Genomic DNA, 21,194 nt, shown 5'->3' with positions numbered 1-21,194 from the left:
AATGGAGGTACTATATCAAAATTTGAAAGAATAAGCTACTAATATAGATAAAAGCCACATACTCACAAACTGTAACGAGATGTTTAAATCCTCTGTAACAAACTCAAAATCTCTCTCTCTCTCGGTCTCGATTTCATTCTCGATCTCGACGCTCCCAATTCTAGATCTCTTGATCTCTCGCCATGAATTCCGAATAGTAAGTTCTCAACTTCGAGATTCTTCTTGATTCTTTGTCCTTATCGCAGAATCTTCTTTTCTTTGAAATTTTTGATGCGAGAAATTTGACAATTTCTTGTGAAATTGCTGTGTTTGTATTGCGATCTCGTAGGATTTTATCGATTGTTATAATTTAGTTACTGATGATGAATAATTGTGATGGTGATCTCTTTGTTCTGGATCTGGTGTCATTTTCGAGATCCTAACCTAAGAATTTGGTTTTTATGTTGTTTGGATCATCGATCTGCTAATTTTTTATATACTCAATTTTATTTAGCTGTATGTTATCAAATTTCTTTCTAATTTTATTAGTGTATATTGCTTTCCTGTAATTGGTATGTCTATATGATCCACATCATAGGTTATGACTTATGAGCCCTAATTAGGCAATATTTAGGTAAATGTGCTTGTCTAATCCAATCCTTCTTTACTCTCAATAATGAAATTACTCTCGGAAGCCATCAAAGCCACTTGACTGGAATTTGTTATTGGACTTAATCTTAAATCATAGAGATTAAAACAAAAAGAGCGGACGCTATACCTGAATCCATTGCACGGATCTGAAATTTGGGTTTTTGAATCTTCTAATCTTGAGGGTTCTCTCTTGAGATTTCTTTTTAGATGTGGATAAGAGAATGAGAACTCAACCCTAAGATTATGGACCAGAACTCCTATATATAGACTTGCAGTTTTCTAATTTAGCCTCTTATTAAATTAAAATTGTAATATGGCATCTGTACAATTAGCCTATGACATATATAAATACCAATTGACCCAATTACCTGATTGATCACTTTATGTGGGTCAACTGTAAAAATAGCAACACACACTGATATAACATATGTGCCCACAAATAGATTTAATTAGATTTAAATAGATTTAAATCCAACAATCTCCCACTTGGGCACCATATGTTTCCTTAAAGTGTGTATAACCTTATGAGCCTCCCACTTGGGCACCATATGTTTCCTTAAAGTGTGTATAACCTTATGAGCTCAAAAATTGCTATCATAAATAAGGGTATTTTACCATATGTTTCCTTAAAGTGTGTATAACCTTATGAGCTCAAAAATTGCTATCATAAATAAGGGTATTTTCAAACAATATTGTCCATTGAGTATATCAATATAGGATCAAAGCGGCTTCCGTCATATTTATCGTAACTAAACCCATCAATGGTCATTGGTCACATATACCAATATAATCAAACGACATAAATCAATCATGAATGTGCATCATGAAAATTACATGCAATGTGATCAGTACATGCCTATTTTTAACTGGTCTTACCTTAAACTTTAGTGATGTCAATCTCAACATAATGTACCAGAGTGTATGAACTGAATACTTTATTCTGATCAGATAATACAACCTAACATAAAGCATCATAATCACAAACTCCCACTAAATCATGATATCCTCAAATAATATCACACCCATATGAGCAGTGTGCTCATAAAAGACCTTAGGTGGTAATCCTTTAGTAAGAGGATTAGCTATCATGGAGTTTGTCCCAATGTATTTTATAGATATCTGTCCACTTTGTACACTTTCTTTCACAACTAGAAACTTAATATCAATATGTTTTGACTTAGTTGAGCTTCTGTTGTTATTGGAATACATAACTACAGATTTATTATCATAATATAACATTAGTGGTCTTTCAATATTTTTCAGAATACGTAGTCCCGTGATAAAATTTCGCAGTCATATTTTCTGATTGGATGCTTCATAGCAAGCTACAAACTCTGCTGTCATAGTGGAGGAAGCTACAAGTTTCTGTTTGATATTTTTTCATGATATAGCTCCTGCTAACATATAAATATAACCTGATGTAGACTTTCTGTTATCTTGACATCTAGCAAAATTAGATTCAGAATACCCAATGACCTCTAACTGTTCTGATTTTCTGTATGTGAGCATAAATCTTTTGTTTTCTGAAGATACCTCATAAGCCTTTTAACTGCTATCTAATGATCCATACCAGGGTTACTTAAGTATCTGCCTAACATTCCCAACGATGTACGCAATATTCAGACGTGTACACACCTGAGCATATATTAGACTTCCTACAGTCGAAATCATAAGAAATCTTCTGCATTTCCTGAATTTCGAGGTTACCTTTAAGGTACTGATTGAGACTAAACTTGTCTTCTTTAGCAACATGGGTGTCTTCCGGTTTGCAGTCTTACTTGTCTTCTTTAAGGTACTAAAGATCTATTAACACCTAATCTTTTAATTTTGGTCTGTTTTTTCTTGATACATTTAACACAAACGTTAAAATCTGAAAAATCAAGGGAATTCAAAATGTTACCAAACACAAGATGCTTAACTTTATCTTTTGAGATATGACCCAAGCTCTTATATCATAATGTCACCGATTTTTTTTTATTTAATTTATGCTTAATACCACGTGATTCCACATGCAAAGAATCATTATAAGAAGTAATTGTATCAAGCAAATATAGGTTGTCATAAGTACTCAAGTAACCGGTTCCCACAACATATGAATTTAAAGATAAACTGAATTGGTTGTTTCCGAATGAACAATGATAACCTGATTTGTCCAATACAGAAACAAAAATCAAATTTCATCTAAAAAACGGTACTATAAAAGTATCTTTTAAATCCAAATATGAACCGGTCTAACGTGTCCAATTGCTTCCACGTTTATCGATTGTCCGTCGTCCACAAAGATATTGTCTTTCAACATCATTTGGCTTTCGATAGCTCAGGCAGCCTTACATACAAACATTTATGTGAGTAGTAGCACCAAAGTCTAACCACCAAGTGTTTCTAAGTACTGAAGCTAAATTAACCTCAGAACAAACCAAAGTAAGGAACGTACCATTCTTAGTACGTCAGGCGTAATATTTGGTACAGTCTTTCTTTACGTGTCCAGACTTATTGCATAAGAAACAACCCTAATCATCCTTATATTGTTTCTTCTGAACAGGATCCTTAACAACTTTATTATCATTCTTTCTTTTCTTACCCTTATCCTTAGAGGCATAAGCCAAATAAGAACTTTCTGTCTTATCTTGTTTCAACCTGTCTTCTTATTGTACACAGTATAAAATGAGCTCATTTAGAGTCTATTTTTTTTTGTAGTTATTATTGACCTTAAACTGATTGAATTGTGCAGGAAGAGACAACAGAACTAGATGCACCAATAATTCATCACAAAGATCGAGTTTAAGTACCTTAAGTTTTAAAGCAACATGAGACATTTTCATAATGTACTCCCTGATATTTCCTTTGCCCTTATACTTCATCGAAATCAAGCGAGCTAAAAGCATGCTTGTTCTACCTTATCATTTTTCGCAAAACGTTTCTCAAATTCGGTAAGGAAATCTTTGGCCTTAGTAATCCCTTCGGATTCTATGCCCCTGAAGGCTTCCAAAACGTCGCGTTTAATGATCATAAGACTCATACGATTTAAACGCTCCTATTTCTCATACTCCTTAATATCAGGAGTGATGTCCACATTAAGAGGTTGAGGTTGTTCAATTCTTAATGAAAGATCTAGATTCATATAGCCAAGAACAATTAAGATGTTCTCTTTCCAAACCTTGAAATTAGTCCCATTGAGCATGGAATTGAGTTGATGTTAGGGGCTGTTTGTTTTCCTAAAAAAAGAGGAAAATCAAAGAATAGGAAACCTATTTCTAAGAAAAATTGTTTTAAGATTGTTTGGTTGACTAAAAAAAGAAGGAAATCAAAGAATGAGTGATGAGTTGTCACATTATTATTAGATGATGTGGGTGATTTTTTAAGAAAATTTGTTTTGAGGTTGTTTGGTTAGCTAAAAAATAAGAAAATAATTATAAGAAACTTATTTCCTATAATAGGTTCTTTTCTTGTGTTTGGTTCATTCATAAAAATAAGAAAATAGATGAGATGAGATGAGTTATATAATAGGTTCTTTTCTTGTGTTTGGTTCATTCATAAAAATAAGAAAATAGATGAGATGAGATGAGTTATCATTATATTATTGGATGATGTGACCCACACTTAAGGAAATCAATTTTTTAGCTTTTTTTGGAGGAAATGGATGGAAATGAAATGTTAATGAGATGAGATGAGTTGTCACCATATTATTGGATGATGTGAGTGACTTTTAAAGATGAGATGTGATGGAGATGAGATGAGTTGGATGATGTGACCCATTTCTTATGTTTGGTTTATTTTTAGGAGATGATATGAGATGAGTTGTAGGATAAAAATAATAGTTTATTGGATGTTGTGGTGAGTTTTAGGGATGGAAATGGATGAAAATAATATTTTATTGATTTCCATATACCCTTTTTCTTTTCTTGATTTTTAGGAAACCAACCAAACAGCCTCTTAGCAGAAATTGTTACAGCAGATGCATTAGCTGAAATAAACAAAAGATGCTCACATTATTAACTGTAATTAGTAATCAATAAAATTCAAATAATGACAAATCTCATCTTAAGATATCTGGCACAACATTAATATCAAGTCTTTAAACAGTAATATTAATTTGTAAGTGATACCTTGTTACAATGGTCAAACACTGACAATAACTCATGTAAAATAATGAAACTATCTTTGGATCGATTCATTATTCACATGTAAACCTTATAATTATCACGTGTTTATCATCACAGATGTGTATGCAGTCTAAATAAATATTAACCTTTCTTTAGGCCGATTAAATATTTACACGAAAACATACACACAACCATCTAACATCCCTCATGAATAATTAACACAAGATGTTACTTTGACAACTTCTTATTTTAACCAATCATTTGGAATGAGAGACAACTTTAATACCTTAGTGTCATATAATTAATTAACTACCAAATTAATTTAAATTCATATTAAATGAATCTCTGAAATTTACTTGAGCAATTAAAATAGATTTCTCTACTTTAATTAAACATAAAAAAGGCCCATTAAAAATTTAATGGCCTACAACTTAATTGATTATTTGGTTAATTCAAATAATCCTCAAATTAATCACACGCCCATAATCAGAAAGCTTGACACAAGCCCATAACATAATAGAGTTAAGTGAGCTTGGACTGAACCAATTTAAAAAAAGAAAGCCCACAACTTAAGAATTAAACTCAAGTGTTTAGGCTTGTGCCCTAACTCACAAAAAACGCCTACAGCGAACACAAAACTTGCTCGACTTGAGATCCGAATGTCGAGCTCGCCTGCAACGAGCATCGACTATGCCTGAGCCGAAGCTTGCTGGAATCGCATTGAAGTTTGTCAGAAGCTTTCAACAAGCTGAATCGAACACGAGGTTCGTCAGAAGCAAACCGAAGTTCGCTGAATCAAACCGAAGTTCGCCAAAAGCTCGAACCTCGATCAAACCCGAAGTTAGCCTGAGGTCATATAAGCCCTCAAGCCCTAATTTCTTCACCCCTTAGGGTTTTGAAAAATTGAACCGTCGCCGCCGCCGCTTGTGCTCCCGCACCTAGGGTTTCAAAAAACCCTAGGATTCCTTATTGCCGCCGCTACTGTCATCATTTGACAGCGGGGCCGCCAACGAGCATCGCCGGCGAGAAGTTTTGGAGAACGACGACAAACCAAAAAGTCATTTTTTTAACTCAATCCAGATCCGAAACTTGATATGTTGCACACTTTTGATCTGAATCTGAATCTATTTCAAATCCAAACATCCGAAAAAGGAATCAAACTCCAAAAAAATAAACTTTACAGTTCATGAGTGCAACAGATCCAAAAATCAAAAGAAAAACCAAACAAAAATTGAGCTTTTACTGTTCATCCATGAACAATTCTGTAAAAACCACAGATTAAGATCAAAAAACCCAATTTTAAATCTTAAACCTCTAAGAAATAATCACGGTGGCTCTGATACCACTTATTGGACTTAATCGTGATTAAATCATAGAGACTAAAACAAAAAGAGCGGAAGCTATACCTGAATCCATTAAACGGATCTGAAATTTGGGTTTTTGAATCTTCTAATATTAAGGGTTCTCTCTTGAGATTTCTCTTTAGATGGGGATAAGAGAATGAGAACTCAACCCTAAGATTAGGGACCATAACCCCTATATATAGACTTACAGTTTTCTAATTTAGCCCCTCATTAAATTAGAATTGCAATTTGGTATCTGCACAATTAGCCCATGACATATATAAATACTCATTGACCTAATTACCTGATTGATCACTTTATGTGGGTCAACTGTAAAGATAGCAACACACACTGATATAACCTATGTTTCCACAAATAGATTTAGTTAGATTTAAATCCAACATTTGTTTCATTGGCTATTGAGTAAGTACTTTGAAATTGATAGTGTTAAAAAATGAATAATCAAATGCGGGAAAGAAACACATGTAAATGAGCAAATGCGCTAAATTATGCGGTCAGCCGCCTAATTGAGCACATAATTGGTTAAGCATCCATATAAAGCTTTTATGCGGGTGTTTTTTATTTTACATTTACCTGGTTTTAACCCATTATGTACCAAAGGCATGCTAATGATCATTCAAGAGCCTTGCACTAGAAGGTGGCTAATGTTAGAGAGCGGGAGAATGAAGAAGAAGAGAAGATCTTTCTGGGAAGTGAGTTTTCATAGACGATAGTTGCAGAGGCTAGTGGTGTGAATGAAGACCCATGTAGGAGGAGTGCTAGGACACTTAGGAGGCATGCTGCAAGGGTGAGGTCAGAGCATTCAGGCTCTTCTAGTGCAGCGGTCGATGACGTGACTGATGAAGGGCTTAATGGAGATGATCTGGATGAGGACAATGATGATGATTTTGATGCTCCCTCCTAAGAAGAGTTGGATGCTAGCGTTCGCTATAAGGATGATGAAAGAGAAAAGATGATTTGACTTTAGTTTATGAACTTTCAGTTTTAGTTCAAGACTAAGTTTTTCATTTAACGACTTTTTTTTTGAGTATCTAGTTAATTCTCGTGTATGGATTGCATTTGGAAGTAGTTGACTAGTTATTGAACGTTCAATTGCATCTTTATCGGCATTTTCTTAGTATATTTTCTAATTTTCCGTGAATTTTATATATTTTAACATATGATAAATAATTAATATATATTAAAAATTTAAAAAACACATAGTTCTACATAATCTGATTAATCGGCACTTGACCCAATTAATCATAATTTGTCTCCGACCTCACATATAATAAAACTGTGATTTTGAACATTGGAAATTGATATTAGGACAAGAAATATTTGCAATAATAGTGGATTTGTACTGCAAAACTTGACTGAAAGACCTATCTTTATTTTAGTTTTTTAAAGTCCTAGTTGGAATTCATTCTTGATAGATTTTACGGGACACCAGTGTAGATTTTATCTTAAACTTGAATATGAAACAATTATTGATGTACTGTTGAAGTAGAATCCAAGAAGAAATAAAAAGTATTTATGCCTTGAAGAAGCACTTTCTATAGAAATTCTCGTCAATTTTGCCTTCTATTCTTGTCTCTTTCCTGGCTTGGAGCTGGAGGATTTACTTCTGGTACTTGTTTGCATGAATTAAGTTTGTATTACAGAAGGTTGGTTTTCCTATCCAGCAATTGGTCTCCTTGGATTTATAGAAATATTCTCTCTTGTCCATGCTCCATCGTGGTTAATGCTTCATAATGTGGAACCATCTCAGTAGGTTATCATCTGATTATAAACAATCATAAACTTCTAAGTTTAACCTTCTTAGTGTCCTCTTGCTCTGTTTTTGTCTTTACTAGTTCTTGTGCACGTGCAATGCACGTGGTTAAATATCAAAATTATTATTTTTCGTTTATTTTCTTACTATAAAATAAGTCAGATTCATTTTGAATTAAAATCTATAAACATGGTTTGTTATATTTTCCATAAATTTTATTTAAATATTTTTAAATATTTTATGAAATAGATGATTAATTTTGAAAATGTCTTCGGGCTAGGAATAAATAACTAACAAGTTTGCAAGGGAAGATAGGGTAACATAGTACATTCTTAAGAATTATTAATCTTTATTTAGTTTGTTTATAATGATAGGATCTTATTATTAACTAACTACAATGCTTAACACATTATTATTTTTTTGGATGCTCAAGACAGGCAAAGAACCCATGTGAGTCCTCATTACAATGCTTAACACATTATTATTTTTTTGGATGCTCAAGACAGGCAAAGAACCCATGTGAGTCCTCATAGTAATGAATGTTATACAATTTAAGTACAAAGGAGATGGAGAATGGTGTAGTTTGTGAGGGGAAACTCCAGCAGCTTAATTTGATATGTGGATATATAATAGATGGAGATGGAGAATGGTGGTTTTGAAAATAGTAGGTGTGTGTGGGTAATTACTATGTTTTTTTTATGGTTTTCTTCGTTCATTTTCAAGATATCTGTAGTCCTGTGGAATATATATATATATATATATATATATATATATATATATATATATATATATATATATATATATATATATATATATATATATATATATATATATATATATATATATATATATATATATATATATATATATATATATATATATATATATATATATATATATATATATATATATATATATATATATATATATATATATATATATATATATATATATATATATATATATATATATATATATATATATATATATATATATANATTTTGCAAATACTCCGTCCACATTATGTACATTTGTAGGTCTGCGTTGTTTTGGGGTTCGACCTATGCAGCGGACATTATTTGACTCACTAATTTGTTTGGTTTGTGCATATACGCCATTCATCTTGTATATATTTATAAATTTGGCATTTAATAAATTTATTTAGGTTTACATTTCAGTTTAAACTATATCATTATCTTCATACTATGTATATCCAATAAAAATTCATCAATTTATCAACTTACTCCTACTTAATGGATTAATTTGAATTTCAATGGTCTTTTTGTCTACCAAAAGATTTTTCCGAACTCGTGCTTTTAAAGAGAGTATGATGATTGATTTGACCTAGTATTTGTTATGTGAAGAGTGGGAGAGGGGGCACCTAGGAAGGAGATTATACACGGAGTGAAATGAAACAGATGGATGTTGGATGGGTTTGTGATAATTTGTTGGATGTATCAAGAGGAGCTCACTTGTCAAAAGTGTTAATGCACGAAAAGAAACTTTCCAAACGGCTGATTTTCTTCTTTATGAAATGTTTCCATTAGAAGAAGATCAAATTTTCACTCCTTAGAATATCTAAGTTTCATGGGGACCACTTAAGGTAGAATTAGAGAAGTGTGAACTGTTTTCTATCTTGGTATGTGTATCTTTGGCACTATAACCTATTAAAGTTTGAATAAAACGTTTTATCTATGCCTTTATATAAGTGCACATAAACACCAAGTTATTGTTAACAATTTGATTATATAACGATTAAATTATTAATTTAATTAGAGTTACATAATTAACTATTTCAATTTTTATTTAAAACCACTCTAGATGAGATATAAATGTTATATGTAGCTAACAAGCACTAAAAAAATGTTTAATTATAATCTTATACTATTAAAAATCTAATGTTTAATATAATTTTGTACTATTATAATCTAATCGGAGTTGCATTATTACATAAATATTAATTTCTATAGTATATTAAAACATCATACACTTGATAATCTAATACTATTATAATAATTGATTTATTTATTTAATAATCTTAAGAATAACTATACTATAGTATAAACACTTAATTAATGTGATTTAATAAGATTGGGAGTTATGATCATAGAGTAAATTGGTTAATTTCATGAAAGATGAAGGATATTATTGAGAAATGAAAGTTTTTCTAGTACTCCCTCTTTTAAAGGGAGAATGATTTTCGTGAAAAACGCATAGACGATGTTGGTGACAATGATAAGGCATTCATTTGACTATACTATTGAAAAAAAGAACTGTGTGATTTTGACAAAAGAAATAAACCGTGAAGAATTTTTGTGTGGAGGTTCTTGATTCAAAATCAACGAAAATTGTGCCCATTCTAATGATAATGGTACAGGTACACAATACAGATTTACCCTAACATATCCATAGTTCATATGAAAAATAATGAGGCTCCTCACCAGTTGCCTTTGCAATTTATCACACAAAAGTTGTTTTTAGTTCCACTCTTTACCAGAAGTATTTCTTCATGGATTTTGCATTTCTTCCAATCATTTGCTTCTATGAAGAACTTAGAGTATAAAGCCAGGTCATGTTGGACACACCTGAATGTGTTCGGACACGTATAGGAGATGGCACTTACTGTGCCGTTGTTATCCATGTGTACTATCTTAGAATTTACATTTTATCAGTTCCTCGTGTCTTATTTCTTCCACAACTGCATGTCCATTTACATGTTTCTTAGTTTGCACTATTTTTCCGCGGCAATAGAAGTTGCTAGTTCAGCGACAAATAATTTTTTGGGTAGAAGTTTAACGCTTTTTATATGTGAATTTTTTGTAGGTATCATATTGGTTCACTGTCATTTTACTTTCCCTTTTGTTTTAAGGATAATTTTATGAAAGAAATAACTGCCTTGTGACTTCCTGTTTCGCAGTGATTATTTGTTCAAACTGTTGCTTATTGGTGATTCTGGTGTTGGCAAATCATGCCTTCTGCTAAGGTTTGCGGTAAGAATATACTTTATTAATTAACTTTATTTTTCAAGCATGTGTAACTCAGCAAGCAGCAAGAGAGTTTCTACAGTTTAGGCAATATTACCTTCTAATATAAACGTATAACTCATGAAGTTGGTCAACAACAACAACAACAACAACCGCCTTTATCCCAAATGTTTGGGGTCGGCTACATGAATCCTATTTTTCCATTTTATTCTGTTATGAGTCATTTCCTCCGTTACGTTAGTCTTAATCACATCCTTCTTAATTGCTTCTGACAAATCATTCTAGATCGACCTCTAGATCTCCAAGCCCCATTAACTCTAATATTATCACTTTTTCTAATCAGTACACTGAGGGGTCTTCTTTGTACATGACCAAACCATCTTAATCTATTCTCCCTTATTTTACCCGCAATAGGCGCAACCTTTAATTTACTACGGATGCACTCATTTCTTATCCCGTCTTTTAATGTTTACCTAGAAGACCATCGTAACATTCTCATTTCTACTACACTCATTTTTTAAACATGTCGTTTTTTAATTGCCCAACATTCTGACCCATAAAACATAGTTGGTCTTATAACCGTCCTATGAAATTTTTCCTTTAGTTTTATTGGTATTCTATGATCACATAAGACTCCCAAAGCACTCCTCTATTTTAACCATCCTGATTTGATTCGATGCACAACATCATCCTCTATCTCACCATCATGTCTAATGATAGATCCTACATAGCGAAAATGATTAGTTATAGATATTTTTTGACCATCAATATGTACCATAGGCTCTCTTTCTTTCTTACTTTTACTAAAAATGCATTTCATATATTGTGTTTTTGTTCTACTAATTCTAAAACTTTTAGACTCAAGAGCTTGTCACTATCTTTCTACTTTAGATCTTCTAGTTTCATCAACTAATACTATATCATCAGCAACTAACATACACCATAGGATTTCATCCTGAATGTGCTTAGTAAGTTGGTCCATAATCAATATAAAAAGATAAAGACTTAAAGCTAACCCTTAGTGTAAACCTATAGTAATAGGAAATGCCGAAATGGTTTAATACCTCTTTCATTAGTTCTTACTCTAGTTGTTATTCTATCATACATATCTTTAATTACATCAATATATATACTAGATACATATTTCTTTTCTAACACCTATCACATTATCTCCATAGGTACTCTATCATAAGCTTTTTCTAGATCGATAAAAATCACATGTATATCCTTTCTCTTCTCTCTATATCTCTCCATCAACTGTCTCAAAATATGTATAGGTTCCATAGTTGACCTCCCAAACATAAAACCAAATTGATTTTCAGATATACATATATGTTCTTAGTTTTTGCTCAATTACCCTCTCTCAAAGTTTCATAATATGACTCATGAGTTTTATACCTTGATAATTTGAACAACTTTGTATATCCCCTTTATTCTTATATATCGGTATCAAAATACTAATTCTCCACTCATCCGGTATTCTCTTCGTCTCGATAATCTTATTAAATAGTTTACTTAATCATCCTAAGTTTATATCTCCAAGACATTTCCAAACTTTAATAGGGATATTGTCCGGTCCTACAACTCGTCCACTTTTTATTTTTATTAGAGCATCTTTAACCTCGCTAATCCTAATTTTACGTCAATATCTATAGTTCCTATCATTCACTATATGATCAAATTCTCTATTTTATTCACTTGTTTGGTTATCATTAAATAATTGATAAAAGTAACCCCTCCACCTCTCTTTTATTTCCCCGCCGATCATTAGAATTCTTTGATCCTTACTTTAATACACCTAATATTACCCAAATCTCTACTCTTCCTTTCTCTAATCATAGCAAGCTTATATATATTTCTCTCCCTCCTTAGATTCTAACTTCTTATAAAATTTTTCATAAGCTTTGTATTTATTCTCACTAACTGCTTTTTTTGCTTCCTTCCTTACTAGTTTATATTTTTCTAAATTTTCCGTACTCCTACACTTTTGCCATTCTTTATATAAAGTTTTCTTCTCTCTTATAACATTTTGCACACTCTCATTCCACCACCAACTCTCCTTACCATCTAACCCACAACCTTTATATTCTCCTAGTATATCTTTAGTCACTTTCCTAATATAAGAAGACATGCTATTCCACATAATATTAGTCTCATTATCTATGTCCCATATGTCTTCTTTCATTATCTTATCTTTAAACTATATTAAATTCTCTCCTTTTAGATTCCACCATTTAGTTCTTAGTCTTTTATTCATGTTAGTTTTTCTACTTTATTTTTTAATAGATATGTTTAAGACCATCAATCTATGTTGTGTACTTAAACTCTCTCCTGGTATAACTTTACAATCCTTGCATATTAACCTATTCATCATTCTAGTAAGAAAAAAAATCTATTTGACTATTATTAAAATCACTTTTAAAGGTTATTAAGTGTTCATCCATTTTTTTTGAAAAGTGTATTTGCTATTATCAAATCATACGATATTGCAAACTCTAGAATTGATTTACCCATATTGTTGTTATCTCCATACCCGAAACCTCCATGTATCCTCTCATATCTATTATTATCCTTACCAACATGCCCATTAAGATCCCCTCTTATAAGTAATTGATCTCCAAATGGGATTCCTTATACTAATTCATCTAATCTATCCCAAAATTCTCTTTTGGTACTATCGGGCAAACCTATTTGTGATGTGTAAGTACTAATAATATTAATATCCTCTATACCTAAGATAATTTTTATTAGTATTATTCTATCTCCAACTCTTTTTACATCTACAATACTTTTTTTATTACATTATCTACAAGAACTCCCACTCCATTCATATTCTTCTCTTTTCTCGTGTGCCAAAATTTTTATCCGGTCTTTTCAATTTCTCTAGATTTTTCACCTATCTATTTAGTTTCTTGTAAACAAATTATATTTATCTTTCTTTTAATCATGACATCCACTACTTCCATTGTCTTTCCGGCAAGTGTACCTATATTCCAAGTAGCTAATCTAATTTTATTTTTTTGTAAAAGTCTCCTACTATTTTCCCTCTTAGATCATTCTAGTTTATGTTTAATATTATTAGGTACCCTATTAGAGGATTGTAGATTCTTAGAACACCATTGCTTACTTATCATTACACTAGGGTGACATCAATGTAATGCGTCACTTCTGGGGAACACCCTAGCAAATCACTCTTGCTTACTTATCATTGTATTGGGGTGTGATCGATGCAACGCGTAGCGGTGGGGACACCCCAACGAGTATATAATAGGATTCATTTTACATGTGGATCCGAGTGTGTTTTGCGTTGGTTGCCGGCTACCTAACACAATCCTCCTCCTTTATCCTGGCTTGGGACAGGAAGTTGGTCATCAACATGTGTCAATTATACTTATCCAAGGCTTGTTCCATCTAATATTATTCATAATAACATAATATCCGTGTATACTTTTCATTTACTATCATCATTTTCTTTGATAGGATGATTCATATCTGGAGAGCTACATAAGTACCATCGGAGTTGATTTTGTAAGTAAAGTTTTGCCTGATATAATTTTAATGAAATCATAATTATAGTAATCACTGTTAATAACTCTTGTTTGTTTCTTACAGAAAATACGTACGGTGGAGCAAGATGGGAAGACCATCAAACTTCAGATTGTGAGTTTGCAAGTTTCTAATGAAACCCTTGTGTGATACGTTTTTTAGCCACAGTACTTTTTCCATTTAAGATGCTAGTATGGTAGCCAATATATGAACGTACAGAAAATGTTATGATAGAATGGAGCGCATTGGATTGGCACATGAATGTCTATGATGCATGTTTTTTTCCTACTTTTACATAATTCATAATGAGATGAACGTGAACCTCCTGTGGGATGACTATGTTATGTCATTCAGTAGGAAATCAAGTGCTTCAGCCACTTTTATTGTAGTGACAAAAATCCATTAACTTAAAAGTCTAAAGTGACCCTAGATATAATGAGAATTCTGTTGGCTTTGTTGTTTCAATCTCGAACTTGAGCTTGAACTCAAACATATATTTATGCCCCTTGCTACCTCTTATTTAATTTTTTCCACCAAACCTATCCCTTCATTATGCTACTCATCAGAACCCACCGATAAAGAGAGATGAAAGCTTGTCTCGGTGACAGAAGGGGAAGGCTTTATAAGGAGAAAACTTGCTTTGGGTGAAAGAATTATGTCATTTTTGTTAAAAACATTGCTTCTAAAAACCAATATGTGATAATTACGCCATTTTTCAGTACGTTTTGTATTTCATGCCCATGTTGTTTTCCTGTTAAACATCTACTCCTCTATATTTAAAGGAGAATCCAGAGAATTACTGTTCATGCTACAGTATATTCTAAGTAAATACCATGCCGTGAACAGTAAATATCCTAATGAATGGTATGCTACAGTAATTTACTGCATACTTGAAGTTATTATTCGTACTACAGTATTTTATTGTATTATAAACAATAAAGCAAATAAAATGTATTAAAATTTGGATCTTCTTTAAGTTAGAGGAGTAGATATGATTTCTAAATCAAATGTATTAAAACTTGAATCATTTTTAAGTTTAGAGGAGTATATATGATTTCTAATTTTAAGCAAACAATAATTAAATTAAATGTATTAAAACTTAGAGGGAGGCAAGTTCAAAATGCAGTGCTTAAAATAATAGGGGGCCGTGCTTTGCATGGGATGCACACTAGTCATTAGTGGATGTTGCTTCTCAAAATGGTCAGGTACTTCTACAAAGGGAGAAATTTTCTCTGGTGATATTATTCTCCATAAGATATGTAGAGTTGCTAACTAGGTCTTCTTCCCAATCATATGAAAGCAATACAATTTAGAGCCTCTGTTTACCAAGACTACATAACCTTTTACAACTACTTACTATTTATTGGAACTATGCTTCGAACTATTTAAAACGGGTTGTATTATTCCCTCAATAATAGCATCCTTTCTATCTCAGTGGGATACTGCTGGTCAAGAACGATTCAGGACAATCACTAGCAGTTACTATCGAGGTGCTCATGGTATTATTGTAAGTGTTACACATGAACCCTTATTGCTTTTCGTCCTAGATTAAGTTGACTTACTCTAATAAACTGTCTTTATAGGTTGTTTATGATGTGACGGACCAAGAGAGCTTCAACAATGTAAAACAGTGGTTAAATGAGATTGACCGTTATGCAAGCGAAAATGTGAACAAGCTTCTAGTTGGAAACAAGTGTGATCTAGCTGAAAAGAAAGTTGTATCCTCTGAGACAGCAAAGGTAATATATTTCCATATTCAACCAATTTTTTCCTTCTTAATTAACATCATGAAAATAGTCAGAACGTGATTTGTCTCCTTTGATTTAGGCATTTGCTGATGAAATTGGCATTCCCTTCATGGAGACTAGTGCTAAGAGCGCGACTAATGTGGAACAAGCCTTCATGGCTATGGCTGGTTCAATCAAGAACAGGTTTATTGCTTAAGGACTTCAATAATGATATCTTTCTGTGTGATAAGATTAGTGTTAGCAGCACTATACTGCTATCTTAGCTCAAAAGGCCAAGGGTCAATCCATATCTATAACATTACTATCCCCAATTTTTAATCAGTAAGCATTGCAACATTTGTGCTATTCACCTAAGCCTGGACTGCGAAAGGAGGTTTCTTGGTTGGTATTAGACCAAGGTTTCTTGCACCCAGAAAAAGAAAAGGGGGAAAAAGATAGCCCCCCTTACCTTATCATCATTTTCAGCGGCACAAAGTAAAGGGGAATCCTGTAGCTTTAGCATTTTATTCGAGTACAAGAATAGGACAAAATAAAGTAGCAGAATTAACATTTGCCTATATTATATATATTTATCACTCTAATTATCTGTATCTGCTGGTTTCAGGATGGCAAGCCAACCTGCAATGAACAATGCAAGGCCTCCTACAGTTCAAATCAGGGGACAGCCTGTAGCTCAAAAGACGTCATGCTGCTCTTCTTGAACTCTATAACTTTCAGTTTCCATGGAGGAATCCAAAACAGCTTTCCTCTGCAGTTATTGGTTTATTTTCCTGTGGTTATTGCAGATGATTATTTCATAATTCAATTCATTCTGCCTATTTTGTTTCAAAATCCGTACACATCGTGTTCAGAATTTCGGATGATAATGATGTTGGTAATTTTTTTTTTTTTTTGTTTTCTGTTCAAACCGTTGATCTCAGTTGTGTGCACGTAAGTTGGAACTTTCATGTTTCTATGATTTCTTTAAAACAAAACAAGTGATAAATTTCAAGTTGAATGAGAGCATAAATTATGCTGTTCAGGTTTTTTCATTGAAGAGCTAGAGAGATCATGGACGTATACGTGCATACTGCCAGCAAACTATGTTCTTCCCTAATTACCCATCTGATGAGCTGAAGGTTAATTTTTTTTTTTATTTTAGCTACAATTTCTCGACAGTGTAGTTAATAAATTCACGTGATAGGGGCATGTAAGTCGAAATTAAGCCCAATTATGAGGGCGCTGTCACGTGCCTTCATGTGGTCCAAGCTTACACAAGATGGCAAGTCTTACCCACGGTCTACGCTGTAGACTGTATTATTGTAAAATAATCCAGAACTTTCCAAAATTCGCACATAGTTGTCTTTAGATCCCTTCCGCCCCAGTCTTCTATTTTGCTACCGAGTCCAACCGCGGGTCTCAATGTAACACGTTTATATATTTTTAAATTGCTTGATTTTAAACTACTTGGGTAAGCTTGCGGTGCGTTCAAGGGCTGTAAACTGAAATTACACATTATTCTCATTGTTCTCATTTAATATATTCGAGTATCTCCCTCCGTCATGAAGAGAATTATATTCTGTTACAAATATGTACATCTTATATATCTTATAAAAGTGGTTCTATGTTAAAACATTTCTTCCGAATAGTGCCCTCTAACACATCTATTCATACGTACATGAACATATGTACATGCTCAATTTTTCATAATCTTTTCATTGATTACACATCCATTCATACACATATGGAGACACATACATACTCAATTTTCATAACCTCTCTATTGGTTACCATTAATTTTTCATTTAAGCACCCAATTATAATCGTCCTCCACCAAGGCACTAACTCATGACACTAAATATAACTTTATTTATGTTAGTGATGAAAAATGTTATAACTACTACTCTCCCATCAAATCACTCTAAATAACAACAAAATCTTACCAATTTTTTCTAACCAAAATTCAAACCTGTAATCAAAATTAAGATGAGAGAGTAAAGAGCCAAACTTACGCGATCCATAACTTGCGACAAGCAAGTCCATCTCTGATTAGGTTGTAAACCGTGGTAGCAAGGCTCGGCCGGGGTAATGAAAAAGAGTGCACGGGCTGTTTACGATTTGTGTAATATAAAGTTTAATAGTGTGCACCCCGTGCAAGCACGACCCCCTATTTTTTAAAGCACTGCATTTTGAACTTGCATCTTTCTAAGTTTTAATACATTTAATTTAAATATTGTATGCTTAAAATTAGAAATCATATTTACTCCTCTATATTTGAATGATCCAAGTTTTAATACATTTGATTTAAAAATTATATTTACTCCTCTATACTTAAAAGAAGAATCCAAGTTTTAGTACATTAATTTGATTTGTTTTACTATTTATAATACAATAAAATATTATAGCATAAATAGTAACTATAAGTATGGAAGTGCAGATTTGATTTAATGTTTATGCTATAGTAAAACACTGTAACATAAACAGTAGCTTCCAGTGCAGAGGATCAGATTAATTTACTGTTCATGATGCAGTATTTATTGTATCATTTACTATAGTATGAACAATATTTCTTTGGATTATCGTTTAGGTATAGAGAAGTAGATTTGCAAGTTTATTACTACCACGAGTTGTATGATACTTCTGAAGTCGTTCTGTCCTCACTTTCTTTTTATTTTGTACTATTGGTAAGTGGTTTGCTAAACTTTTAGCAGTAGAAAGGACGCATATTCGTTTGGTATTATCATTTGGTTTTTTGAAGTTGATATGTCATGCATACATGACATATTTTGAAAGTAATTAAATTTAATTATTTCATTTAAACATTGAGTAAACTTCACAATACTACAATTATTATGGATTAAAAATGTAATAGATTTTAACTCAAAATCCCATTTATTTTAACTATTATTTGACTATATTGTAATTTCACAATTATAAAAATCTAATTATGTAGTTTACTAGACAAAAGATTTTTATAATATAACCTACTTATTGATGTAAGTTGCTTATTGATTACCTCCCATCAATATCAATGTAATGTCTATCCGTTAAGCTTCACTATTCATCAACTCATTCAATACCATTAGTTCTTCGCTAATTATTCATAATATCCTAATAACTATGCCCTTCCTCACCCTTCTATGAACAATTTCCCAATAAAAGATTGACAAGCGTCTACAAAAGATCGACAATTGTGTCTGCGCATCTACACAATGCTAGTAACTATAAACATATAAAAGAATTATTTGGATGAAAGAAAATTTGTATAATTATCCTATTTATAAATCAGAATGTATCCCAAAATTTCCATAAACTTACAAGCATGGCGGACTTAAACAGTAATCTTGAAGCAACAGCTAATCATTTTAATTTTCATTGATGTAAGTATAAAAGTGATTTTGGAGTTTGTGTATCCACACCGATGATTCTGAGATTACTACTTGTAATTATACGGGTGATCCTGGAGCCAAAATGACAACCTACTCCACGGTTATGCATGTAATTATAATTAGTAGTTTCACGGTTTCTCATGTAAATACGTAGACTTCAGAATTACTCATATAATTATATATTTCATATCTCATAGTAACGGAATATAATTAATCCTATCTTGTCAGTCCATAATTGTGGCGTCTATAAACGGCTGAAGATTCTAAGATGTGATAGTGTAACCATGTTTTTGTCAAATGATTATTGGTTTCGACCAAATCAAGTAGCTTAAGGTTTGATCAGGTTGAAAGATAATAATAGGATTATTACATCCAGTGGCATGGTGTGATTATACGGCCGACACTCGGGTCTGTGTATCTATATGGATAATTCTAAAATTAGTACTGAGATTACACAAATAACAATGGTGAAAGTAATCTTTAGAGTGAGTTAGTCAGTATCACCCGAATAAACACTGTAACGCCTCGTTTGGTACGTGGGAATGAAGTCAAGTGAGAATGGAATGAAATAAGGAATGGAATGAAATGTATGTGAGAATGGAATGGTCATTCTCATTCTCTTGTTTGGGTGCGTTTGTAGAATGAAGCTAGAATGAAAATCTAATTCTCATTCCCATGTTTGGTATCACTAGTTTACAAGTGAGAATGGAATCTTATTTTCTAATAATGCCCTTATAACAACATAGATTTTTAATAAGATAACAATAAACATTAATGATAATAACTTAAAAAAATTATTTATGCATATGTTATATTAATCTAGGTATGTGTTATACTAATGCGCATGTTATCGATCAGGTGTATGTTTCGTTTATATTTTTTAAACAATTCTCACTATTTCTTAGTCTTAAAAAATTAAATAAAAATAAATAAAAGATTATTGCATCTTTCATAGGTCCAAAAAAATATAAAGAATGAGAATACGTCGATTTCAAGGGTGATGAATAGAAAGGAGGCCTTTTTGTTTCGGTGGAGCCTAAAAAAATAGAGAGAATGAGAATACGTAGTCAAAAGCCATGATTTTTAAATTAATTCTTATTATTAATAGGGGTATAATTAAAAAAAAAACCTAACTAATTTGATTCTTCCCTTGAATGGGAATGGTCATTCCCTATCTTCTCACTTGGAATGCCCATTCTCACAAAAAGTGGGAATGACCATTCCATGGGAATGGTCATTCTAACATCTAAAAACTAGTTTTGTTTGGTATGAGGGAATGAGAAGTAAGAATGGCATTCCATTCCACCCCATTCCCGCGTACCAAACGGGGCCTGTAAGTAATATCAGGATTATTTTTGTAGATACATGAACTCAGAATCGTTCGTGTGACGTCACGATACCCTGGGGGGTACCGGGATGTAAATAACCAAAATAATATGAACTTCCATGTATTCAGTTTTGTTCCGTACAGCGGATCCACCTTCAAAAAGAAAAATGATAGAGGCACACCCCTAAACACACCTCAAACCACACCCCTTTTCTCATTTGCTACAGTGCACCGGGTCTCACATGAGATTTTAAAAATTCATTTGCTACAGTACACCGGCCTCACATGGGATTTTAAATTTTTAAAATCTCATGTGAAGTCCGGTGCACTATAACAAATAAGAGAGGGGGTGTGGTTGAAGGTATGGTTGG

The 21,194-nt window shown here is 32.4% G+C and overlaps 1 protein-coding gene across 1 annotated transcript; it reads left to right on the top strand.

Moving 5' to 3' along the window:
* LOC109819908 (GTP-binding protein YPTM2-like) lies at positions 58 to 17,125 on the top strand. Its single transcript, XM_020385878.1, has 8 exons — positions 58 to 196; positions 10,768 to 10,840; positions 14,315 to 14,362; positions 14,447 to 14,494; positions 15,816 to 15,887; positions 15,964 to 16,119; positions 16,208 to 16,311; positions 16,733 to 17,125. Exons 1-8 carry the CDS (start codon positions 183 to 185, stop codon positions 16,827 to 16,829), a joined length of 612 nt encoding a protein of 203 aa, XP_020241467.1. The 5' UTR covers positions 58 to 182; the 3' UTR covers positions 16,830 to 17,125.

Source organism: Asparagus officinalis, chromosome 8 (genome assembly GCF_001876935.1).
Source record: "Asparagus officinalis chromosome 8, Aspof.V1, whole genome shotgun sequence".
Classification (NCBI taxonomy): Eukaryota; Viridiplantae; Streptophyta; class Magnoliopsida; order Asparagales; family Asparagaceae; genus Asparagus; species Asparagus officinalis.
The sequence above is the reverse complement of the archived record's forward strand: the minus strand, read 5'-3'. Positions and strand labels throughout refer to the sequence as shown.

Bases quoted from the DNA above. Each gene is read 5' to 3' on its own strand.
- LOC109819908 (XM_020385878.1), top strand. The intron at 10,841-14,314 runs GTAAGAATATAC...TTTCTTTGATAG, and splicing joins GCCTTCTGCTAAGGTTTGCG to GATGATTCATATCTGGAGAG. The intron at 14,363-14,446 runs GTAAGTAAAGTT...TGTTTCTTACAG, and splicing joins GTACCATCGGAGTTGATTTT to AAAATACGTACGGTGGAGCA.